The 19,153-nt window shown below is 49.8% G+C and overlaps 2 protein-coding genes across 7 annotated transcripts in view; both read left to right on the plus strand.

The window, feature by feature from the left end:
* On the plus strand, positions 1-19,058 carry RUFY4 (RUN and FYVE domain containing 4). Of its 5 annotated transcripts, none has more exons than XM_072961631.1 (14): positions 32-139; positions 530-560; positions 656-814; positions 2,262-2,391; positions 2,508-2,614; positions 3,867-3,992; positions 4,338-4,444; positions 4,759-4,902; positions 5,352-5,421; positions 6,584-7,225; positions 7,924-8,030; positions 13,102-13,248; positions 17,716-17,826; positions 18,368-19,053. In XM_072961631.1, exons 4-14 carry the CDS (start codon positions 2,346-2,348, stop codon positions 18,468-18,470), a joined length of 1,710 nt encoding a protein of 569 aa, XP_072817732.1. In that variant the 5' UTR covers positions 32-139; positions 530-560; positions 656-814; positions 2,262-2,345; the 3' UTR covers positions 18,471-19,053. The 5 variants fall into 5 exon arrangements, with proteins under 5 accessions (XP_072817731.1, XP_072817732.1, XP_072817733.1 ...); XM_072961632.1 differs by lacking the exon at positions 32-139 and adding an exon at positions 243-259; XM_072961630.1 differs by lacking the exon at positions 530-560 and having other exon boundaries at positions 1-139.
* Positions 18,718-19,153, plus strand: part of CXCR2 (C-X-C motif chemokine receptor 2) — a 14,414-nt gene continuing 13,978 nt past the window's right edge. For both annotated transcript variants that reach the window (XM_072961635.1, XM_072961636.1), the window contains exon 1: positions 18,718-18,849. The gene's annotated coding sequence lies outside the window, so the exon portion shown is untranslated. The remainder of the gene's footprint in view (positions 18,850-19,153) is intronic.

Consider the following 19,153-nt stretch of genomic DNA (forward strand, 5'->3'; position numbering starts at 1 on the left):
GCCAGGACGCAGCCAGTGACGACGGAGACCCGAGGGCGCTGTGGCGCGGGGAGGGGCGGCGGCGGGGTCTCGGGACGCGAGCGGCGGACCTGCCAGGAAAGAGATCACCAGCCAGCGCGACGGGAGAGGCAGGAAGCAGGTAAGGAGAGATAATGAGGGAGAGACGGGAGACAGGCACACGGGAGACAGAGAAGGGGGACGAAGCGTCTGCACGCAGGAGACCGAGTCCCAGAAAAGGAGATACCGGCAGGCAGTCCTGGTAAGAGGACCCTGTCGTGGCAGGAGGGTACCGCGTGCGCCAGTGTTTGCATGCGGTTCCTGGGGGTGGGAAAGGATAGTCCTCGCGGGTGCCTGTTTCTCTGTTCTCTGTCCCTAGTACTAGCCCTTGGGGACCGGGTGGTGGAAAGACCCCCGCCTTAAGGAGGCAGAGCAAAGCCAGAGTGGGAGGACCACAAGCCCTCCTGGGCAACCCCCCTTGTGGGTTCCTGGACACAGCATCTCACCAGTGCTTTCACTTTAATCCTTTTAGGGGTGATCCCAGAACTGGGAAAATGGCACTGGTGAGCAGCACTCACAGGGACCTCTCAGAAGACTGAGGAGGGGAGGAGGAGGGAGACATGTGGTGGGACCCATGCCCTCCCCTCCCCACCTGCAGGACACTCCAACCAAGTGATGGTGAAGACTGCCTAGTATCAGATGGGGCAGCATCATAGCCTCTTTGTGCCACCTGGTGGCGATAAGGAAGAAAGACAAGAGTGACTGTGATGAGAAGGGGAAAGAAACTTGTAGAGCATCAATTGCCACTACCACATGGGTGAGTCTGAGTCTGTGTTTGGTCAATAAGTGCATCTACCCCAGGTCTGCCTGAGAGGAGCCATCCCTCATCTCACCCCTTCTGTCCTGGAGCTCTTAACCCTGCCTCTACCACTGCTCCCCTGCAGTCTTCTGCTCCTCCCTCTATAAGCAAGGTTTCCCCCTCCTCCAGTGGGCTGGGCCAGGCCTGAGTCACTTCCCAGGCAGCAAACTCTGGGGAAGGCTGAGCTGGGGCCCTCAGTCACAAGTGACGGTCTCAGGCTGCAGTGTCCTCCTTCCCATGCCCCAGCCAGCCAGGCCTTCCCAGGTGAGTAGCAGGGAAGCCCCCAGGTCTGGGGGTGGCTGGGAAAATGGGGTGATGCTGGGAGCAAGGGCAGAGGAATCCTGGATAGTGACGAGGAAAGGAAAAGGTCCATCTGGATGTTTGTGGATTTCATAGACAACCAGGGTTAGGAGGAGCTGTGGAGACCCTCAGCCCAACCCCTTGATCTATAGATGGGGAAACAGGCCCAAGAAGGGCGGAGGATGTGCCCCAGGTCACACACTGAGTTAGCAGCAGGGCCAGAATGGAAAACCAGGTCTATTGACTCCCAGCACATCTGAATGCATCTCCCACCCACCCTCCTCATTTACCTTCATCTCCTTCTTTCTTCCCCTCCACTGCATCCTACCGCTCCTTCACTCCCACTCACTCCAAAATTCCAGGCACCACAGCCTGGGGGACAGGACATCTGGGTTTCCCACCCCATGCCTGTCTTTACTTCAGACTCTCAGAATAAGCCCACTGGCCTTCAGGGGCCACCGTGTTCCTCTCTGAGCCCCAGGACCCATTGTGAGGGGAACAGGCTTAGGGTCACTTGGAAGAAAGCCACAGGATAAAAATCGCTTGTCCTGCTTCCTACCCAGCATTCTGGCCGACGCCCCACTCTGGGGCCTCGCCTTACTTCTGCCTCCTTTTCCTCAAAGAACACACATTTTCCACTCAGCTGGGACCCAGGAAAGGATGAATGTGTGTTCCAAGGATGACGACTGCTCTGGCAAAGCCCCCTGTGGGGAAGGGGTGGCATCTCAGCCCAGCATCTACATGGCTTGTGTTCTAACAGGGCCGCTCACATCCAGCCGGGACTGAGAACATGGGCCCTGTGGGCAGCCAGACCCCAGTTCAAATTCTAGCTTCACCATTGAGAGCTTTGTGACATTGGATAAAACAATTATCCTCTCTGAACTCCCTTCTCCTTGTATAAAATGGAATTGAGGTAACCCTCCTAGGGTCATTATGGGGATTGAATGAGACAAGGCTGTTAGGGACACGGGGCAGGGGCACAGGGTCTGACTCCCAGGAACTGCTCCATGAGTGGGGGTCACACTGTCATCCTCCCACCCTCCCACCAGTTAACCCTCTCCGTGGCCCCAAAGATGTCACATCCCTTCTGATCTTTTGTATATAGAGACCGCTGGGTGGCTGAAGCCAGAGGTTCCTTCCTGGGCTGATATTCTGGAGCCACAAGGAATCACATCACTTTCAAATATTCATGGCGGAAGAGGGAGAGGTCCTCAAGATCACCAGGGACCTGAAGGGTGAGTATGTCCTGAGAGAGTTTCTGGGACCAAGTTGGGGGAGAGGTTCAGGGTCTCGGGAGCCTCTGCCAGAGCCCCCACTACCCAATGTCTGATGTACACCATCCTCCCCAAAGCGGCCGTCTCCGCCATCCTCCAGGGCTTTGGGAGTGGGCAGCAGCCGGTGACAGATGCCAGCGCTGAGCTGCACAGACTCTGTGGCTGCCTGGAGCTTCTGCTGCAGGTCAGGCCCTCCCCTCCCCACCTCTCCCATCTCTCCAGGTCCCAGTGACCAACCACCCGATGGGCTTTCCCAGATTCTCAGAAATCTTTTTGCTGCCATGCATGGCCTCATCTCCCTCAATCAGCAGGTCCTTCCTGACAAATAACTTCACCCTTGGAGGCTGTCCCTGTAGTCTGGGAAGTGAGGTGGGACCAGGCTGGGGCAGGGTTTGGTGGGGCTGGGGGCAGCCACCCTGCTCTAAAGACAAAAGTTTCAGAGGCACGGATATCCTTGGGTTGGCCCTCCTTGCTACTGGTTACAGCCCCAGTCATCACCATCACTAGCTTTTATTGAGTACTTACTATGTGCCCAGCTAAGTTCTTTCCATGCCCATCTTGTTTCATTTTCCCTCTAATCCCCTGAGGTGCTTGATGACCAGCCCATCCCCACCCACACACACACACACACCCTTCCTCCTTTTCTCTGTGCTTGTATGTGTGTGTGGTATGAGTGTGCATGTGTGTGTGAGGTTTGTGTGTGTGTGTGGTATGTGTTGTGTGCCTGTGTGAGTCTCCTGCCAGTCTGCCCCTCATCTGCTGCACTCCAGTCACATTGGCTTCCTTGATCTTCCTAAAACTCACCAAGAAAGCATCCACCTCAGGGTCTTTGCACTTGCTATTCCCTCTGCCTGGAATGCTCCTCCCCCAGAAATTTGGATGGCATACTTTCTCATTTCCTTCAGATCTGGACTTGAATAGTATCTCCTCAGTGGGGCTTTCTCTGGTCACCCAAATCTAGATTTTTAACACACACACCACACACACATTTCACACATGCATGCACACACCACACACTTTCTATTCCCTCTCCCTCCTTTATTTTTCCTCCTTAGCAGTCAGCACACTCTAGCATACTATATATTTTACCTATTCAGTTTGCTCATTGTCTGTTTCCCCTACCAGGATGTAAACCCATGAGGTCAGTTGTTCATTGCTGTATCCCCAGGGCTTAAAACAGGGTCTGGCAGATAGTAAGTGCTCTGTAAGTATTTCTGAAATGAATGAAGGAATGAATGAGAACTTTGAAGGCTCAGAGAGGTCAAGCAGCTTGCTCCTGGTCACACAGCCAGTCAGGGCAGAGCCAGGACCTGAAGCTGGGCTTGTCTGCACAAGCTCTTTCCCCCCTACCATGGACCCGCTCAGCCTGCTGGAATGCAGAGCAGGTTCTGGGAAGAAATATTTCTGCACTTTCCCTTCCCTCTACTTGCTTCCAGTTTGACCAGAAAGAGCAGAAGGGCTTCCTGAGGCCTCGGAAGGATTACTGGGACTTCCTCTGCACTGCCCTGGGGCAGCAGCGGGGGGACACAGAGCCAGCCTGCTTCGTCCACTCACAAAGCAAGGTATCCAGGGCGAGGTGGCAGGGAGGCTGGCCTCAGCGTGATGGAGACCTGCCACTTGGCCCTTAACAAGGATGGCTCAGGGGCCAGGAGGGGAAAAAGACCCGCCCGAGGCCCTTCTCTCCCCCATCCCAGCTCCACTGACCATAGACTCCCTCACCTGGTCCTCATCTCTCTTGAGCCCTGCCCTCAGCACCCCTCTAGCCACTGCCTTTCCTCCCACAGCCTCAAGTCCCAGGACACCCTTTCCCACCAACCACTCGTTCCCAGCTCCTCTGTCTCTGTGCCAGTTGGTTCCCTCTGTCCTAACATCACCACCCCCTCACTTGTCCCCTGTGGGCTCTACAGCTGAAGACCTCACTGGGAAAAGGCCGTGCCTTCATCCGCTTCTGCCTCGCCCATGGACAGCTGGCTGAGTTCTTGCAGCTCTGCCTCCTGAACCCAGAGCTTACCAGGTGTGGCTACTGATACCATCTGAGCCCATGTCCCTCCTTCATGAAGATCTCTCTTTACCTCAGAATGGTGGTTTAATATCAAGGACAGCTAAAATGAGGGTCATAAAGGGAAAGTCAAAGGAGAAAGGGCAGAGGGGATGTTAGAATCCCAGTCCTGGTAACATCATGATGCTTGGGCCTCCTGCTCCCCAGTGGCCACAACCCTGCCTGGGGAACCATCCCAATAGGGTGTGCAGTGGAGCTGGATTCTCTGAGGCTGGGGGTGGAATAGCACCAGGGCCAGAGGTCAAGGGTACTGATCACTGTTAACACAGGGAGTGGTATGGCCCCCGGAGCCCTCTGGTGTGCCCTGAACTCCAGGAAGACATCCTGGATTCCCTCTATGCTCTCAATGAAGTGGCTTTCGACTTGGACCTGCAGTGGCCAGACTTGGATGGGGCCTGGCCCATGTTCTCAGAGTGAGTAGGTGTAGCGTGAAGGGACTCTTTTCAATACCTGCTCCTGTTACCACTACCCACCCAAACTAGCCCCCAACCCCATCTTTTCCTCTCTCCCTTCTTGCTCCCTGATTCCCGGGTCTCCACCTCCCTAGCCTTCTGTTTCCCCAGTGTGACCTTATGATGTCCCATGATGCTGCATAGAACACAAAGTCACTTGTTGGATGTTTGGGGTAGACGTTTAGAAGGATGAATGGATATTGGGATGTTGGGATGGGTTGGAAGGATGGGTGGAGGGTGGGATGCATGGGTGGATGGAGAGGAGGATGCACGCATGAGGGTGGAAGGGCAGGAAGATGGGAGGGGTGATGGGATGAATGGGTGATTGGAAATATGGGATATCCTGCATCTGAGAACCCAGACCGCTGCTCGAGAGAGGCCCGAGGCCCCCCTGCCACTTTCATTTTCAGGTCCCACTGCTCCAATTCCAATCGGACCCAAGGGAGAAGACCCAGAAAGACCAAAGATTCCCCAAAGGAGGTGCCTCTTCCCAACTTTCACTCTGAGTTGCCTCTCCTCCATCTCTGTGGGGACCCCCAGGTTGAGAAGTAACTGAGCCATCTGGACAGACAGAGAGGAAGAGGCCAACATGGGGACCTGGGGCTAGGGAGCCACAGAAGGAAAGGCTCATGCTTCTAAGGTGGTGAGGATATGGAAGAGAGAAAGGAACCACTGGCACCATCTGCAAGTGCCACTGGGGCCCAGGGGAGGAGGAAATGCTGGGGAAGGTGACCGGAAGCTCATAGGAAACAGCCGAGGGAAACATCCTCTGCTGGACAATTTGCAAACATCTCAGTTCAATTCAAGGAATGATTGAAGAGCTAGATTGCCCAGTTCACATTCCAGCTCCATCCGTTACCAACCTTGGATATGAAACTTGTCCCACCTGGCGGGGGGCATCCTGAGGATGCATTGTGACAGCCCACATCCAGCACAGAGCAGGGCCCCTGCAACATGATCAATAAGGGGTAACTTGTGGTTATCATCCTTCCACAAGCTCACTTTGCACCCCCACCAGCTTCCAGGCACCAGGTGCAAATGCTATGACTCTATCTCTGTCCTAAAAAGGAGTTCCAGGTCTGTTCAGGGAGACAGGCCCTAAAGGAACACATTGCAACACAAGTGTAGTGATCAGACATGCCCAGGAACATGGGAGCGCAGAGAAGGCTTCTTGACAGAAGTGACTCTTAGGGGCTGTCTGTTTAAGCTTTCACCACAACCACAAGGCAGTATTATGATTCCCATTTTACAGATGAGAAAACAGAAACACAGAGAAGTCAAGTTCAGGGGAAAAGACTAAAGGAGATGGATGGGAAGAACTTAGGGGAAATCAGATCAGTGCAAAAGATGGAGGTAAAGGAAGGAGAAAGATGCAGGTACAAGGTGAGAAAGGAAAGGGCATTGAGAAGCACTGCTGCTCCCTGAACAGATCAAAGCCCGGGCCTCCAGTCTCCTCCTGGGGTGCTGTCAACATCCAGATTCCTGGACCCTACCCCAGATCTGCTGAATCAATATTTCTAGTGGGAGGAGCCAGGAATCCATACCCTTAGCCAGCTCAATGGATTAGGGCTGTGGCTTCTCACAGGCACCAGGTTGATGAATTGGTACTGAAAGGGGTGATGGGTTTGGGGCTTCTCTGCAGATCTCAGCCACATACAGAGACCCCATAGGAGTCCACCCAGAGGAGCCATACACCAGCCAAGCTGGCTGTCTGCAAGATGCACCCAGGGAAGACCGGTTGGCTGGACTCCCCAGGACCCAGCAACACAAGCATCTTCCCTCCTCTTTGGAAAAGAAGAGAAAAGATCCCAGGAGTCTTGGGCACCCCCAGAGCATGTGGGAACCAGAGGGGGAGGAGCTTCAGCAAGACCAAGAGAAAGGAGCTCCAAGGACAGGGATCTACCTAGAGAACTCAACACCCAGTATCCAGGGACAGGGAGAGGGGGCCAAGGCACCTCTGAAAGAGGTGATAGGGACAGAGGCGGAAGGCAGGGGGGTGTTGCTGGATGTGTCGGGCCAGAGAACAACAGACAGGACTCATGAAGGAGAAGCAGAGTGGGGTCATGTCCGTAGGCTGCTGGCCTCCAGCCCTAAAGGGACAGTAGAGGACGCAGCATCAGGGAGCAGGCAGGAGGGAGAGGTGCCCAGCATCCCAGGGGAGCCCTGGGTCCTTCAGGGAACAAAGGAAGGCTCCACCACAGAGAAACCCCAAGAGCAAACAGAAGTGACCAGTGTGACCAGGAAGGAGGAACAAGCAGAGATGGCTTTGCAGGATGTGGTCAAGGTGAGAGCAGTTGAGCTCTTTCCCTATCTTTTCTCTCTTCCCCAACCTGGCCCACGGATGGGTGTCCTCAAGGGTAGCCCGGGGCCATTCCTGCCCACAGATCAATTTGTATTGGTCCACACAGGATCATTAGGATCTGAGGATGCCTTTTGGAAGTTCTTCAGTTTGTCACGTGAATAACATGCATTCTTCAGTCCACCGCAGTCCCCACCTCTCCCTATTGCTTCACACCCAGCCTACTTTATTCATCAATACTACCTTCCCAGCCCTTGTAGGCATTTGAGTTTGTGATCCCTTCCTAGCAGTTCTTCAGGGCAGTTGCTTGTTCTCAAGTTCCATAGCCCACATTATTGGCAGATTCTAAGTTCTCCTACTGCAGACCCCGCCTCCTCGCTTTTATTGATGCTTCTCCTGGATCATTCTCAAGCCTTCCTTCAGCTTCCTCCCCAGCCGGAGTCTTCCAGATCCTTGAACTTTGTAACTTCAATCCTTTAATGAAGGAAGAGATGGTGGCTTCAGGCTCACCCAGGGACAGAGCCAGCTCCTAGTGCTGTCCCCAGTCCAGCCCGCCACCCAAGGGCTGTTTCACATGACCTGGGGTCTCAGAGGGGTGTCTGTCAGGTCAGGCCCTGGGCTAGGGTCACTGCCCTCCTCCTTCAGCTTCCATTTCCCTTCCTCTCACCCTCTCCCGCCCTCAGAGCCTCAGACATGGTCTCCAGAAAACCAAGGAGAAGGCCCAGCACCAGGAGCAGCTGCTGAAGGAGCAGGAAGGGGAGCTGAAGGCACTGCAGGAGCAGCTCAGAAGGTAACCTAGGCAACCATCAGAACAAGCCAGGAGCCGGGAGTCCAGGGGCAGGAGGCTTGCGGTCATGGTCAAAAAGCAAACATCTTCTGAGCACCTCTGGTGCACCAGGCCCGGTGCGGGGCACAAGTTGGGGATGCTGAGGCATGTAGGGTATTGTTTCCGCTCTTGGGTGGCTTCCCCTTGCCAGCCCCCTCCCTCAGTGACCTCGCTGCGTAACCCCAGGAGCTGTCTAGTCTCTGGCCCCTTCCTTCCCTCCCACAATCACCTTTGCCCCTTTCTGCTGCCTCTTCTGGGCTCCCCTCTCTCTTGTCCATCCATGCAGCCTTCCTGCCCCACCATGATCCTGCCTCTCTATCTCTTTCAGTCTCTCTTTTCTTCTGTTTGTCTCTCATTTTCCTGTTCCCTTTTATACAATCTCTCTTTCACCTTCTTAATAATTGTAATCATAACTATCATTACCGAGCATTTACTACATCTCTGGCACTATTCCAGGTGCTTCTTCATAGCCACCTCAGGAGATCAGTCCTCCGAGAACCCTCATTTTATAAACAAGGAGGCTAAGGTTTAAAGATGCTACACAACTCACCCAGTATCAGCTAGTGAGTAGAGGAGCTGAGAGCCGGAACCCACAACTGTCTCCGGAACCAGTGGGCTTAAACACGACCCCTGGGCCAGTATCCCGAGTGCCTGTATTTCAGTCTCCCTGCTGCCCCCTCCCCTCTCTCACCATCCAGCATCTTCATCCTGCAATCACCACATTAACCTCAAGGGTCCAAAGTGCCCTGTTTCATCTCTACTTTTCCCCCTAGATCTCTCAGTGTCTCGATTTCTTTGTCAAAATTTATTTTTAAAAAATTTCCGCTGTGCAAAGATCTTCCTTGGTCTGACTCAGTCTCTCCGTGTCTCTCCCGTGGTCTCTGCATGCCTCAGTCTGCCCGCCTGCCTTGTCTCTCCCACGTGGCTGACACCTGCCCCGACCCCCAGGGGAGCCTGAGTCTGTGATTCAGACTGAATCACAGAGTATCTACTGACTGCTTAAAAGGCTGAGAGAGGCCCAGCAGCCCAGAAACCAACTCAAAAAGACCCCCTGGGACTCCTCCCACCAGACACTCAGCTGAGTCCTGTGCTTTGGTCAGCAAAGATTCCCATGATTCAGGCCCTAAGTGAATGCAGGGGTCTTGCCCACCCAGGCCTTCTTCTGGGGATGAAGACAGGCTGGAGGGAGTAGCTGGGGGTTCCAGGGAAACCACCAGCCCCAGGCTGCTCCCTGAGGCTGGGGAAGCCCCTGTCTCACAGACCCCTGTCTTGCTGCCTGTCATCCCTTCCATCATTCAGTCATTCCACAAACACTCAGAGTGCCCACTCTGCACTGAAAATACTTTCATGAATAAAACAGACAAAATTCCTGCCCTTGTGGAGCTTACATGCCAATAGGGAGGCAGTTGATAAGTATAAGCAAGCAAAATACGCAGGATATCAGATTGTGGTAAGTTCTAAGAAGGAAAAAAATAGAGCAGGGAAGGGGAATGGTAAGCATCAGGAGTGATAGTTTAGATGAGGTGTCATGGCCAGGGAAGGCCTCCCTAAAATTGGAATCTAGACCTGAAGGAAGTGAGGAGTGAGCCATTTGGATATGTGGTAAAGGAATGTTCCAGGCAGAGCAAACAGCAAGAGCAAAGGCACAACATCAAGGATGTCGCTGTAGCCCCGGCAGAGCGAAGGAGGGAGAGGATGCAGGAAAAGGCCAGGGGTGGGGGGTCACGGGAGACCCCAGTAGGTCATCACAAGGACCTTGCTTTTGACTTGACTTTGAACCAGTGACAGTCCTGAGCAGACGGGGGACATGATGTGACTGTTTTAATGTTAAAAATGTACTTCTTTGCTTTTAAAAGACAATTCAGTGGTTTTTAAAATAGTCACAAAGTTGTACATCTATCGCCACAATCAACTTTAGATTATTTTCATTACCCCACAGAGAAATTCTGTACTCATTAGCAGTCACTACCCATTTCTCTGCAACCTCCCCAACCCTGGGCAACCACTAACTGCCTTCTGTCTGTGTAGACAGGCCTCTTCTGGGCTGAACTGTGTTTTCGAGGACTTACTGCTCCATGGAGCTAGTCTGTATTCCGACGTGAGCAAACGGGTGTGTGGCTGGACTCCCACGTGCTGTAGGAGCAGAGTCATGAGCAGAGGGGTCTCATGGTCTGACCTGGGTGTTTGAAGGATCACTCTGGCTGTGGTGTGGAGAATAAATGCCACCAGGTGGGCAGGGGCAGAGCCCCAGGCTAGATGCAGAGGGGAGATGCAGCAGGCCCCAGAGCAGAACAGCCCGGGGGCTTTAAAAATACACCTGGGCTTCCAATACCCACCCCCTGGCTTTCTGGCTGTGGGACTGTGGGACACTGGCCTTCCCCTTCCAGCCTTAGGTCCTTGATTTGCAAAAGGAGATGGTGGGATCTCTAAAACTCCTCCTTCCAGCTCAGATGTTTTATGAGACCATTTTTTCAAGCAGGTGAGTTTCCTCTGGGTTTCCTTTTCCTTTGAGGTGAGTTAGACCTCAAAGCAAAAGGGATTAGGGCAGGAATGAGTGGACGGTCCTCAAATGGGGAATTAGGCAAACATCGCATCTTCCCCTCATCTTGGGCAGCAGTATGGAGCTCCTCAGAGGCATGCCCAGGACCACAGGATCCCTCCCTCACTCCTACCTGCTGCCCATTCAGCCCTGGTGCCACAAACCACTGGCGATCAGGGCCCTGCTGGGATGCAAGTGTGGGGAGGCAAAGAGAGGTGAGAGCTTGACAGGCCTGCATTCCGATTTCTGCTCCCTGCCACTTATCATGCTGTGTGACCCTGGGCAAGTGTTAGTCCCTCTCTGAATCTCTATCTTCTTACAATAATGATTGTATTACCTGTACCATAAATTTGCAAAACTTCAATGAAACAAGGCTATGAAGCCCTAAGCTCAGTGTCAGGCACACAGTAGGTACTCAGTAGACTTTAATCCCTTCCATGTCTCCTGCACTAGGAGTGTCTGTCACCCCCTCAAATACTTGAAATATTTTAAATGCTTCAACGGCTTCCATTGCGCTGAGATCAAAGCCCATGCTTCCTGGGGCCTCTGAGGACCCTGCCTGCCTCCCACCTCGCCTCCTGCTCCCTCAACCCTGCCCTTCACAGGGTTACAGCTTCACTAACCCTTCTTTCTTTTCCTCAAACAAACTAAGTTCTTCCCAACTTGCAGAACTCTGTGTATGCTCTTGGCTGGCTCTACCCTGCAGACTTCTCTTCTTTCAGATTTGCTTTAATGTCACTTTGTCTAAGAAGATTTCCAAGCGCCTCTCAACTCTGTGAGCCAGCCCCTCCTTTGTCGCTGTCATACACTTAATTATTTTACTGGTCTATCACTTGTTTTGACCACTGCCCCAAACACGCTAGAAGCTCCACCAGGAATAGGCACCGCTCTATTCCTGACACCGAAAACAGCCATTGGCACACAGTAGGTGCTTAATAAATGTTCCTTCCTACCCAAAGACACATGCTACCCACAGTGGTTACATTAGGGCCTGCACTGGCCACGCCAGAGGCCCTGGGATCACTGGGCAGGCTCAGGAAAATGAAATCCCAGTACTTAGAAATGAAGAGGCTACAATGTTCATTAAATGAAGACTAGAATGTTTATTGAAAGTCACTCCTTCTAAGGCTGCAGGGACTGGCCTTTTCGGCATTTCGGTGGCTATCTTGTCGGTTTGATTTCATGGCCCACCCAGTTTTCCTCCCTGAAGCATGATACATGGCAGCATTTGAAACATTAGTAACTCAGTTCATGTCAAGCTGCTCACAAGCCTCTTCCCCTCAAACACCCTCAGCGCAGGGGCATGGGCGTGTGCACGCACACACACACACACACACACACACGTGCACACATACACACATACACACACACGCATCCAGAGGTCACAGGACAGGCCCCACCGTGGCAACACCCTCCTATCTGAGCGATGGAGTAAGAGGCTGGGATCTGGGGCTGGGACCTTTTTCTTTCCAGTCCATTAGTTTTCTTGGAACCTTCTAGGAAGCCACAATGACAAGTGAAAGAGTCAAGAATAGAGCTGAGGCGTTTCCAAGCCCAAACTGAAACAGAAATTGAAGAATGCCACATGTTTAAGATTACTTTTTTTAACTGAAAAGACAATGTATCATAATTTTTCAAAATATTTTAAAGCCAAATAATCATTCCAAATCCCACACCACTTACCCCCTCTCCCAAACACCACAATTGTTCTCATCTGGCACGGCCCATCCTGCCTGGGTTCCCGGACACCCACTTCCCTCAGAGAGCTGCCATGATTGTGAACATGCCTTTCCAGAAAACTACATTTTAAAATGGAAATTTTCTTTTAAAAAAGGAAAACAAATGAAAGTGTTGACTTGTCCCTTGTAAAGGAACCTGCAAGGCTAAGCCCTGTTTTCATTTCTCTGGAAGGTTTGAGGCATCAACCCACAGGTGTCAGACCACAAAGTACTTGGTTCGGTGTGATGTGTGATGTGTGGTATGTGTGGTGTAGGGGGTGAGTGCATGTGTGAGATGTGTATTATGATGTATACGTGTGGTGGATAGTATGGTGTGTGTGGTATGTGATGTGGGGTGTGTGTGTTGTGTTGTATTGGGAGTGTGTGCAGAGTGTGTATGTCTAGTGGCGTGTGGTGTGGTGTAAGTGTAGGTATGTGATGTGTGTGGTGTGTATGGATGTGTAGTATAATGCATATGTGAATGTAGTGTGTGTGGTGTGTGTGCTATGTTGTGAGTGTATGCAGTGTGTGTTTTCTAGTATGTGGTGTGTGAGCGTGTATGTGTTGTGAGTGTGTGCAGTGTGTGTGTGAGGTGTTGTGAATATGAGGCGTGTGGTGTGTAGTGTGTGATGTGCATGTGTGCGTGTGTGTGCAGTCTATCCGCAGAGGGCATCCCCAGCTTCCCCAGCAGGGCTCTCTGCCACACAGAGGCCCAGCCCAGCTCAGTCACAGCCGCTGCGCTTTCTCCCTCAGAACTCAGTCTTCCTTCTGCGCACAGGTGTCAGGAAGAGAGGGCCTGGCTGCAGGCGGAGCTGGAGCAGAAGCAACTGGAGGCTGAAAGGAGGGATGCCATGCATGAGGAGGAGCTTGAAGGGCAGCGGGACCTGGTCCGTGCCATGAAGAGGCGGGTGCTGGAACTGATTCAGTAAGGGCAGGACCCCAGGACTGGGGTACAGAAGGGGGGCTGGTATCAAGCAGCTCTGGCCCTTTCCTATATACTAACTCATTTCCTTCTTTCAGCCACCCCCGCTGTTATCCCCATATTACAGATGAGGAAACAGAGGGTCAGAGAGGCTAACTTGGCCATCAAGGACACACAGCATATAAATTGCATATAGTCCTCTACCTCTAAGGCACACACTCCGCCAACCAACCCCCCCACACACACACACCAATGCTAGGAGAAGGGAAAGGAGCCCAAGGGTTGAAAAGGAATTAGGAGAAGAAGGAGGAGGTTAACTGAGAGGTAATTGAATGTCCTACACCTACCTGTCTATTGGACTTCCTCTGACCACTGGACCTGTGCCTGTCCTGGGTCAGGTGTCTTGGGTTCTAGAGGCTGAGTTCACCAGGATCAATTCCAAACCACTAGGCTCACTGAGGGATGGAGGAAATGTGTGAAACCTGGCTTCTACCCTTCAGTCTAGTGAGGCGGTAATTCACAGGTGTCCATTATACTTTCACCTCATTCAGGAAATAGGAGACCATTGGACTCACATTCCATTAGAACTGGAGGTTGTGAGAGATCATTTGGACTAATCCTCTTGCACAAAATCCAAATGATTAAAGATGAGAAAAGGAGAGATCAGCCTGGAAAGGACAAAGAATTTGAAGAATAATCTCCTTTGAGGAGCTGTCAACTGGAAAGAAGGGAGATACCAAAAATTAGCTATATATCTCGCAGAAGAATTTAACGTAGCTAACAATAAAAGACCTTTGTATATATGATTGTTAAAGAAACATCTTGGTAGGAGGATCCAAAAAGGAAACAGAAAGTTACCTAAATTTCACTGTCCACTCAAAGGAACTACATCAGTTCATCCCAAGAGACAAGTGTTTTCCCTAGTGCTAAAGAAATTAATCACTCAGGTCCCAAATCACATAATACAATGTCCCTCACAGAAGTGTTGTGAAAGATACAGCCGTAAGCAAAAAAAAAAAAAAAAAAGGAAGAAGAAGAAAAGGAAAAGGGAGGGGAGAGCACAAAGGTTTACTTCTGTGCCAAGATCATAGACTGATCACGCATTATCTATTCTCCATCCTGGGATCTCACTTAAGTGATGGTAAAAGAATAAATTGTAAACAGAGCAAAAAGTGGAGGAACCAACCATAGATGAGAGATTTCAGCTAATTTCCAGAAGCCAGAAAATGGATGGAGAAGTGAATATTGGATTTAGCCCATGTTAGAACTTCAGGGTCCAGAGACACCAAGAACACAGGTGGCAGAAGTGAGATGAGGGGCAGAAATCAGGAAAATTAACTGATGAAGTCATTAAAAAGAACAGTGTACACTCATGCTTCCTGCCTGCCTCCCCGACTGCAAACACCCAACAGTGAGGGGCCTATTTCCCAGGCAAATAAACGATCTTTCTCTAAAGAAATTTAGATGCCCCAAATAAAAGAGCAGTGTGTTCTGGCATTTGAGAGTCTAGAGCAGCAGATAGCTCCCTGCCCAAGCTTGCCTAAGGGAAAGCCACGAGTCAACCATCCCTGTCCACTCCTTGGAGCTCCAACAGTTTTTATCACCTCTTTATTAAACATGAAATGACAACCAAGGATCCCCCAGACATTTGAGCAGAGTCTAGAAAATTAAGGGGAGTGACAAAGATAAACAAAAAAGATCCATCTCCCATGATGCTGTGAAAAGCAACCATCAAAAGATAAGAAACAATGAGGGAAGGTATAGCTGAAGTCGCAGAGCACATGCTTAGCATGCACAAGGTGCTGGGTTCAATCCCCAGTACCTCCTCTAAAGATAAATAAATAAACCTAATTACCCCACTCAAAAAAAAAAACTAAAAAAAAAAAAAAAAGACGAGAAACGTACTTGGAAATTAAACAATGACCACTGAAAATTTTTTAATTCACTAGGATTGAAAGAGAAAGATGAGGCAGTCTCAGAAAGTAGAATGAAAGCAAAGATAAAAGGAGACATGAGAGAAATAAACATAAAGAATCGATTCAGGAGTTTCAGTATCTTCTCCAACTGATAGGAGTTCCAAAAAAGGAAAGAATGGAAAGAAGGTAATTATCAGATGAAAATATGAGACACTTTCCCAGCTCTGATGGACACAGAGCTCAGATTTACAGATTTCACTGAGTGACAAGCACAATAAACGAAAGGGGGAAAAAAACCAACTACATCTAGATATAACATTGTGGAATTTCAGTAAAACAAAGATAAGAAAAATATCCTAAAAGATATGTCCACTTATAGAAGACTTCAAACCCAACAAATGTTAAGAATCAATGATGTAATGATTTCAAGTTCTGAGAAAAGCTGGCTTTTGCCCTAGAATTCTATGTCCAGCCAAACTGTGAAGTAAGCGTGGAGGGGATGGAGGAAGGACATTTTTCAGATAGACAGGTCGCAGAAAATTCACCTCCCACACAGCCTTTCTTAGGAAGTTAATGAAGGATATACTACAGAAAAACAAGGAAGTAAGCCAAGAAAGAAGATGTGGAATTCAGAAAATAGTAGCTCTAGCCTAGGAGAGAAGAAAAGGGAATCTCCAAGATGACAAGTGGGCAGCAAGCCCGGGAAACAGTCAGTTCAGGCTATAGCAGAATTACTGAGAAGTCCAGGAGGGAGGTCTCTGGGGAGAAAGAGACTCAGTAGAGTATCTGCTATGGCAAAAAATTGTGGAGGGGGCAGTTAGGATTAGGCTATGTTAAAGGCAAGTCGTGCAAAGAGCAAAGAAAGGCAATTAGAAAGTCTTAGAAAAACAACAAATTTCCAAGAAGGCAAATGTTATACAACACATCTTAGCTCCAGTTGACACAGTATGCTTATATATTGTCTAATAATAATAAAGACTATTCATTGATTTTTTTCAATGTTAGAATCAACCTAAAGGCAATGCACAGAAGACAATTATAATTATAGAATAAGTGTAAATGTCACCACCTAAACAACAGTAAGTATAGAACAGACTCCAACAGGCCTTTCTGTGAAGGTGGCAATGTTCTGCATTTGCCCTGTCCAGTATGGCAGCTACTAGTCATACGTAGTGACTGAGCGCTTCAACTATGGCTGTTTCAACTAAGGAACTGAATTTTTAATTTTAACCTTAATTAAGTTTAATATACACTTAAATAGCCACACATGTGGCTAGTGGCTACCATATTGAATTTGCAGGAATAGATGACAAGTCAGGAAGTAGAGAGGGGGAAAAGCTGAAGAGAAGGCTGCTGATATCATCTTATTGCAGGATGGCAGTCGTGTGATACTATCTCTAGTTTATAAAATGAGTGAGAAATAAATGTGTGAGTGTATTCTGTAAAATTACATCGTAGCCAAAAGAGGAACCAAAAATGGGATATAACTGCATTGGGAGGAAGGAAGAAGAGTTAATAGTGAGCATGGTAATAAATAAGCCATATCTTCTGATATCAAGGAGCTCTATAGAAAATGTTCTTTCTTGATAAATCAAGAAAATGAAGAAAGAAGATAGGAGCATATTACATAAATATGGAAGTAATATCAAGGAGAATAAGCTAAAAGATGTAAGGGGTTTGCCACTGAGACTGGGAAGAAGGCCTTTTAATAGAAGTCCTTCTGTACCGTTCACTTTTTAAATTGTATGTATGTGTCATTTTGATAAAAATATAAAACTACCCACATTCATAAACATCCTTTAAAAAACGGTGAAGATAGTTTTGCAGGAGGATAAACATATGTAACTACAAGGCATTTTTTACAATGTGCTAAATAAAGATAATAGGCATTAAATGCTTTAGGAGTCTGGAGCAAGAACCCCCTGGAGGCTTTCAAATCAGGGATTGCTTCTTGGAGGAGGTGGGATATGAACAAGTTCTTAAATAATACATCAAGGTTATGTTGGGCAAAGAGAACCTGGGTGTCACCATCCATCTTCCCAGAAAAACTGGAGACTCACCGATCTCTAATGTGTGTGTGTGTCTCACTGTCTCTTCACTTGTTTCTGTCTCTCTCCATCACTATGTCTTTTTCTTTCTCTCCATCTTCTCCGTATTTGTCTCTCTCTCTATGTCTGTGTCTCTTTCCCTGTCTGTCTCTGCATCTTTTTCCCTGTGTCTTGCTCTCTCCCTCTACATGTATTTCCCCATCTGCTTCTCTGTGTGTCTCTGTCTCCCTCTCCACCTCCCTGACTTCCTTCCTCTCTCTCTGAGTGACTGTCTCCATCCTCCTTTGTCTCCCTCTCCATTTCTGTGTCTCTGTTTTTCTGCTCTGTTATCTTCGGTCTCTTTTTGTCTATGTGTATATCTCTGTGAGACTCACTCTGTCCCTCTCTGTCTTTCTCTTCTTTATCTCTGTGTCTCTTTCTGTCCCTCTCTGTCTCTCCATCTGTGCCATTTCCATCTTTCTGTCTTCCTCTGTGTGTATATGTCCCCACCTCCAACCACCCATCAGAGAGAAGGATGACCTGTGGCAGAAGGTCCAGCATCTCTCTTCTGTGGCCCCTGGATGCTGTGTCAGCTGTAGCAAGATCTTTGGCCGGCTGTCTCGGCAGTACCCATGCAGGTAATGGGTGGGGCACAGAAGCCTTCCTCTGGGACAACCCAGTTTCCACCAGCCACAGCCCTCTGCCGACTCCAGAGAAGGGAGGAACACCTTATAAAAGGCCACCTAAAGCTGGCCACTCATTTTACCCAAAGCTTAGCAGAAACATAACAAGAATAGTAGGAAGGGGACAGGCAAGGAATGGCATCTGAAAGATGGGACTGTGTAACCCTTCCAAGAATAGACTGGCTGATCACATCTGAGAAGAGATTTCCTGTGCAGAGGAAGCTGCGCCCCTCACTTTGCCCTGGGAACACGGTGGCAGGATAAGCAACAGGAGCGAGGACAATGGGCCATCAGGAGAACCTGCCATTTGGAGTTAGAGGACCCTGGAGGGTGGGGCATTGGGATACTCTTTAGGAAAGGGGAGGCCTCCTGAGACAGACCCAGGGCTGTTCTGCCGGGAGATGAGAAACCAGTGGACCTGAAGATGCTCGAACCCCATTGTCCCCTGCCCGGTACACATCCATGCACGCTGCACTCTTCCATTTCTGCTTTGCAGGCTCTGCGGAGGCCGGGTTTGCCATGCCTGCTCTGTGGATTACAAGAAGAGAGAGCGCCACTGCCCACCCTGCTCCCAGAGAAGAGAAGCCCAAGTCCTCTGACCAAGACCCCCCACCCCTCAGCTCTTCCTGGCCCTCTGGTCTGACCGGTCCCACCTTCTGGAAGTCAGCGATCTAAAGTGGACAGCACTTGAGTGGACAGGCCGTGGTGTGGAGGGTGGAAGGAGCGGGGCTGACCGTCAGGAGACAGGTGCCCGCCCTGCATCTCCCACTGATGAGCTGGGCAACCTTGCAAAGCACTCAGCTGTCAGGCTTTTTCTGTGACATAAGGGAGTGCTTGTCATCCTCTCGAAAGTCCCTTCACCCTCAGAAAATCCTCATCCAAGAATAAGAGCCGGTGGCCCTGACGTTTCTCCTCTGCACTCCCTCTTCAGCCAGCCCATCCATAGAGACACTTGTCTGGAGTCTGTGTGCTTCAGGGGTATGTCTTTATCATCTTTTATTTTTAACAGCTTTCTCCAGGTGCTGCTAACATATAATACACTTCACATGAATCTGATGTGTACAATCTGATGAATTTTGACTTCAATATACATCTGTGAAGCCACACCATCTTCAAAATAATAAACACATCCATCAGCCCCCATTTCCTTGTGCCCTTTGTTATCTCTCCTTCCCGCTCCACACCTCTCCTCATCCCTAGGCAACTTAATTGCTCTCTGTCTCTAGAGACTAGTTTGCATTTTCTACAATTTTATATAAATGGAATCATACAGTATACATTC

Source organism: Vicugna pacos, chromosome 5, assembly GCF_048564905.1.
Source record: "Vicugna pacos chromosome 5, VicPac4, whole genome shotgun sequence".
In the NCBI taxonomy this organism is placed as follows: domain Eukaryota; kingdom Metazoa; phylum Chordata; class Mammalia; order Artiodactyla; family Camelidae; genus Vicugna; species Vicugna pacos.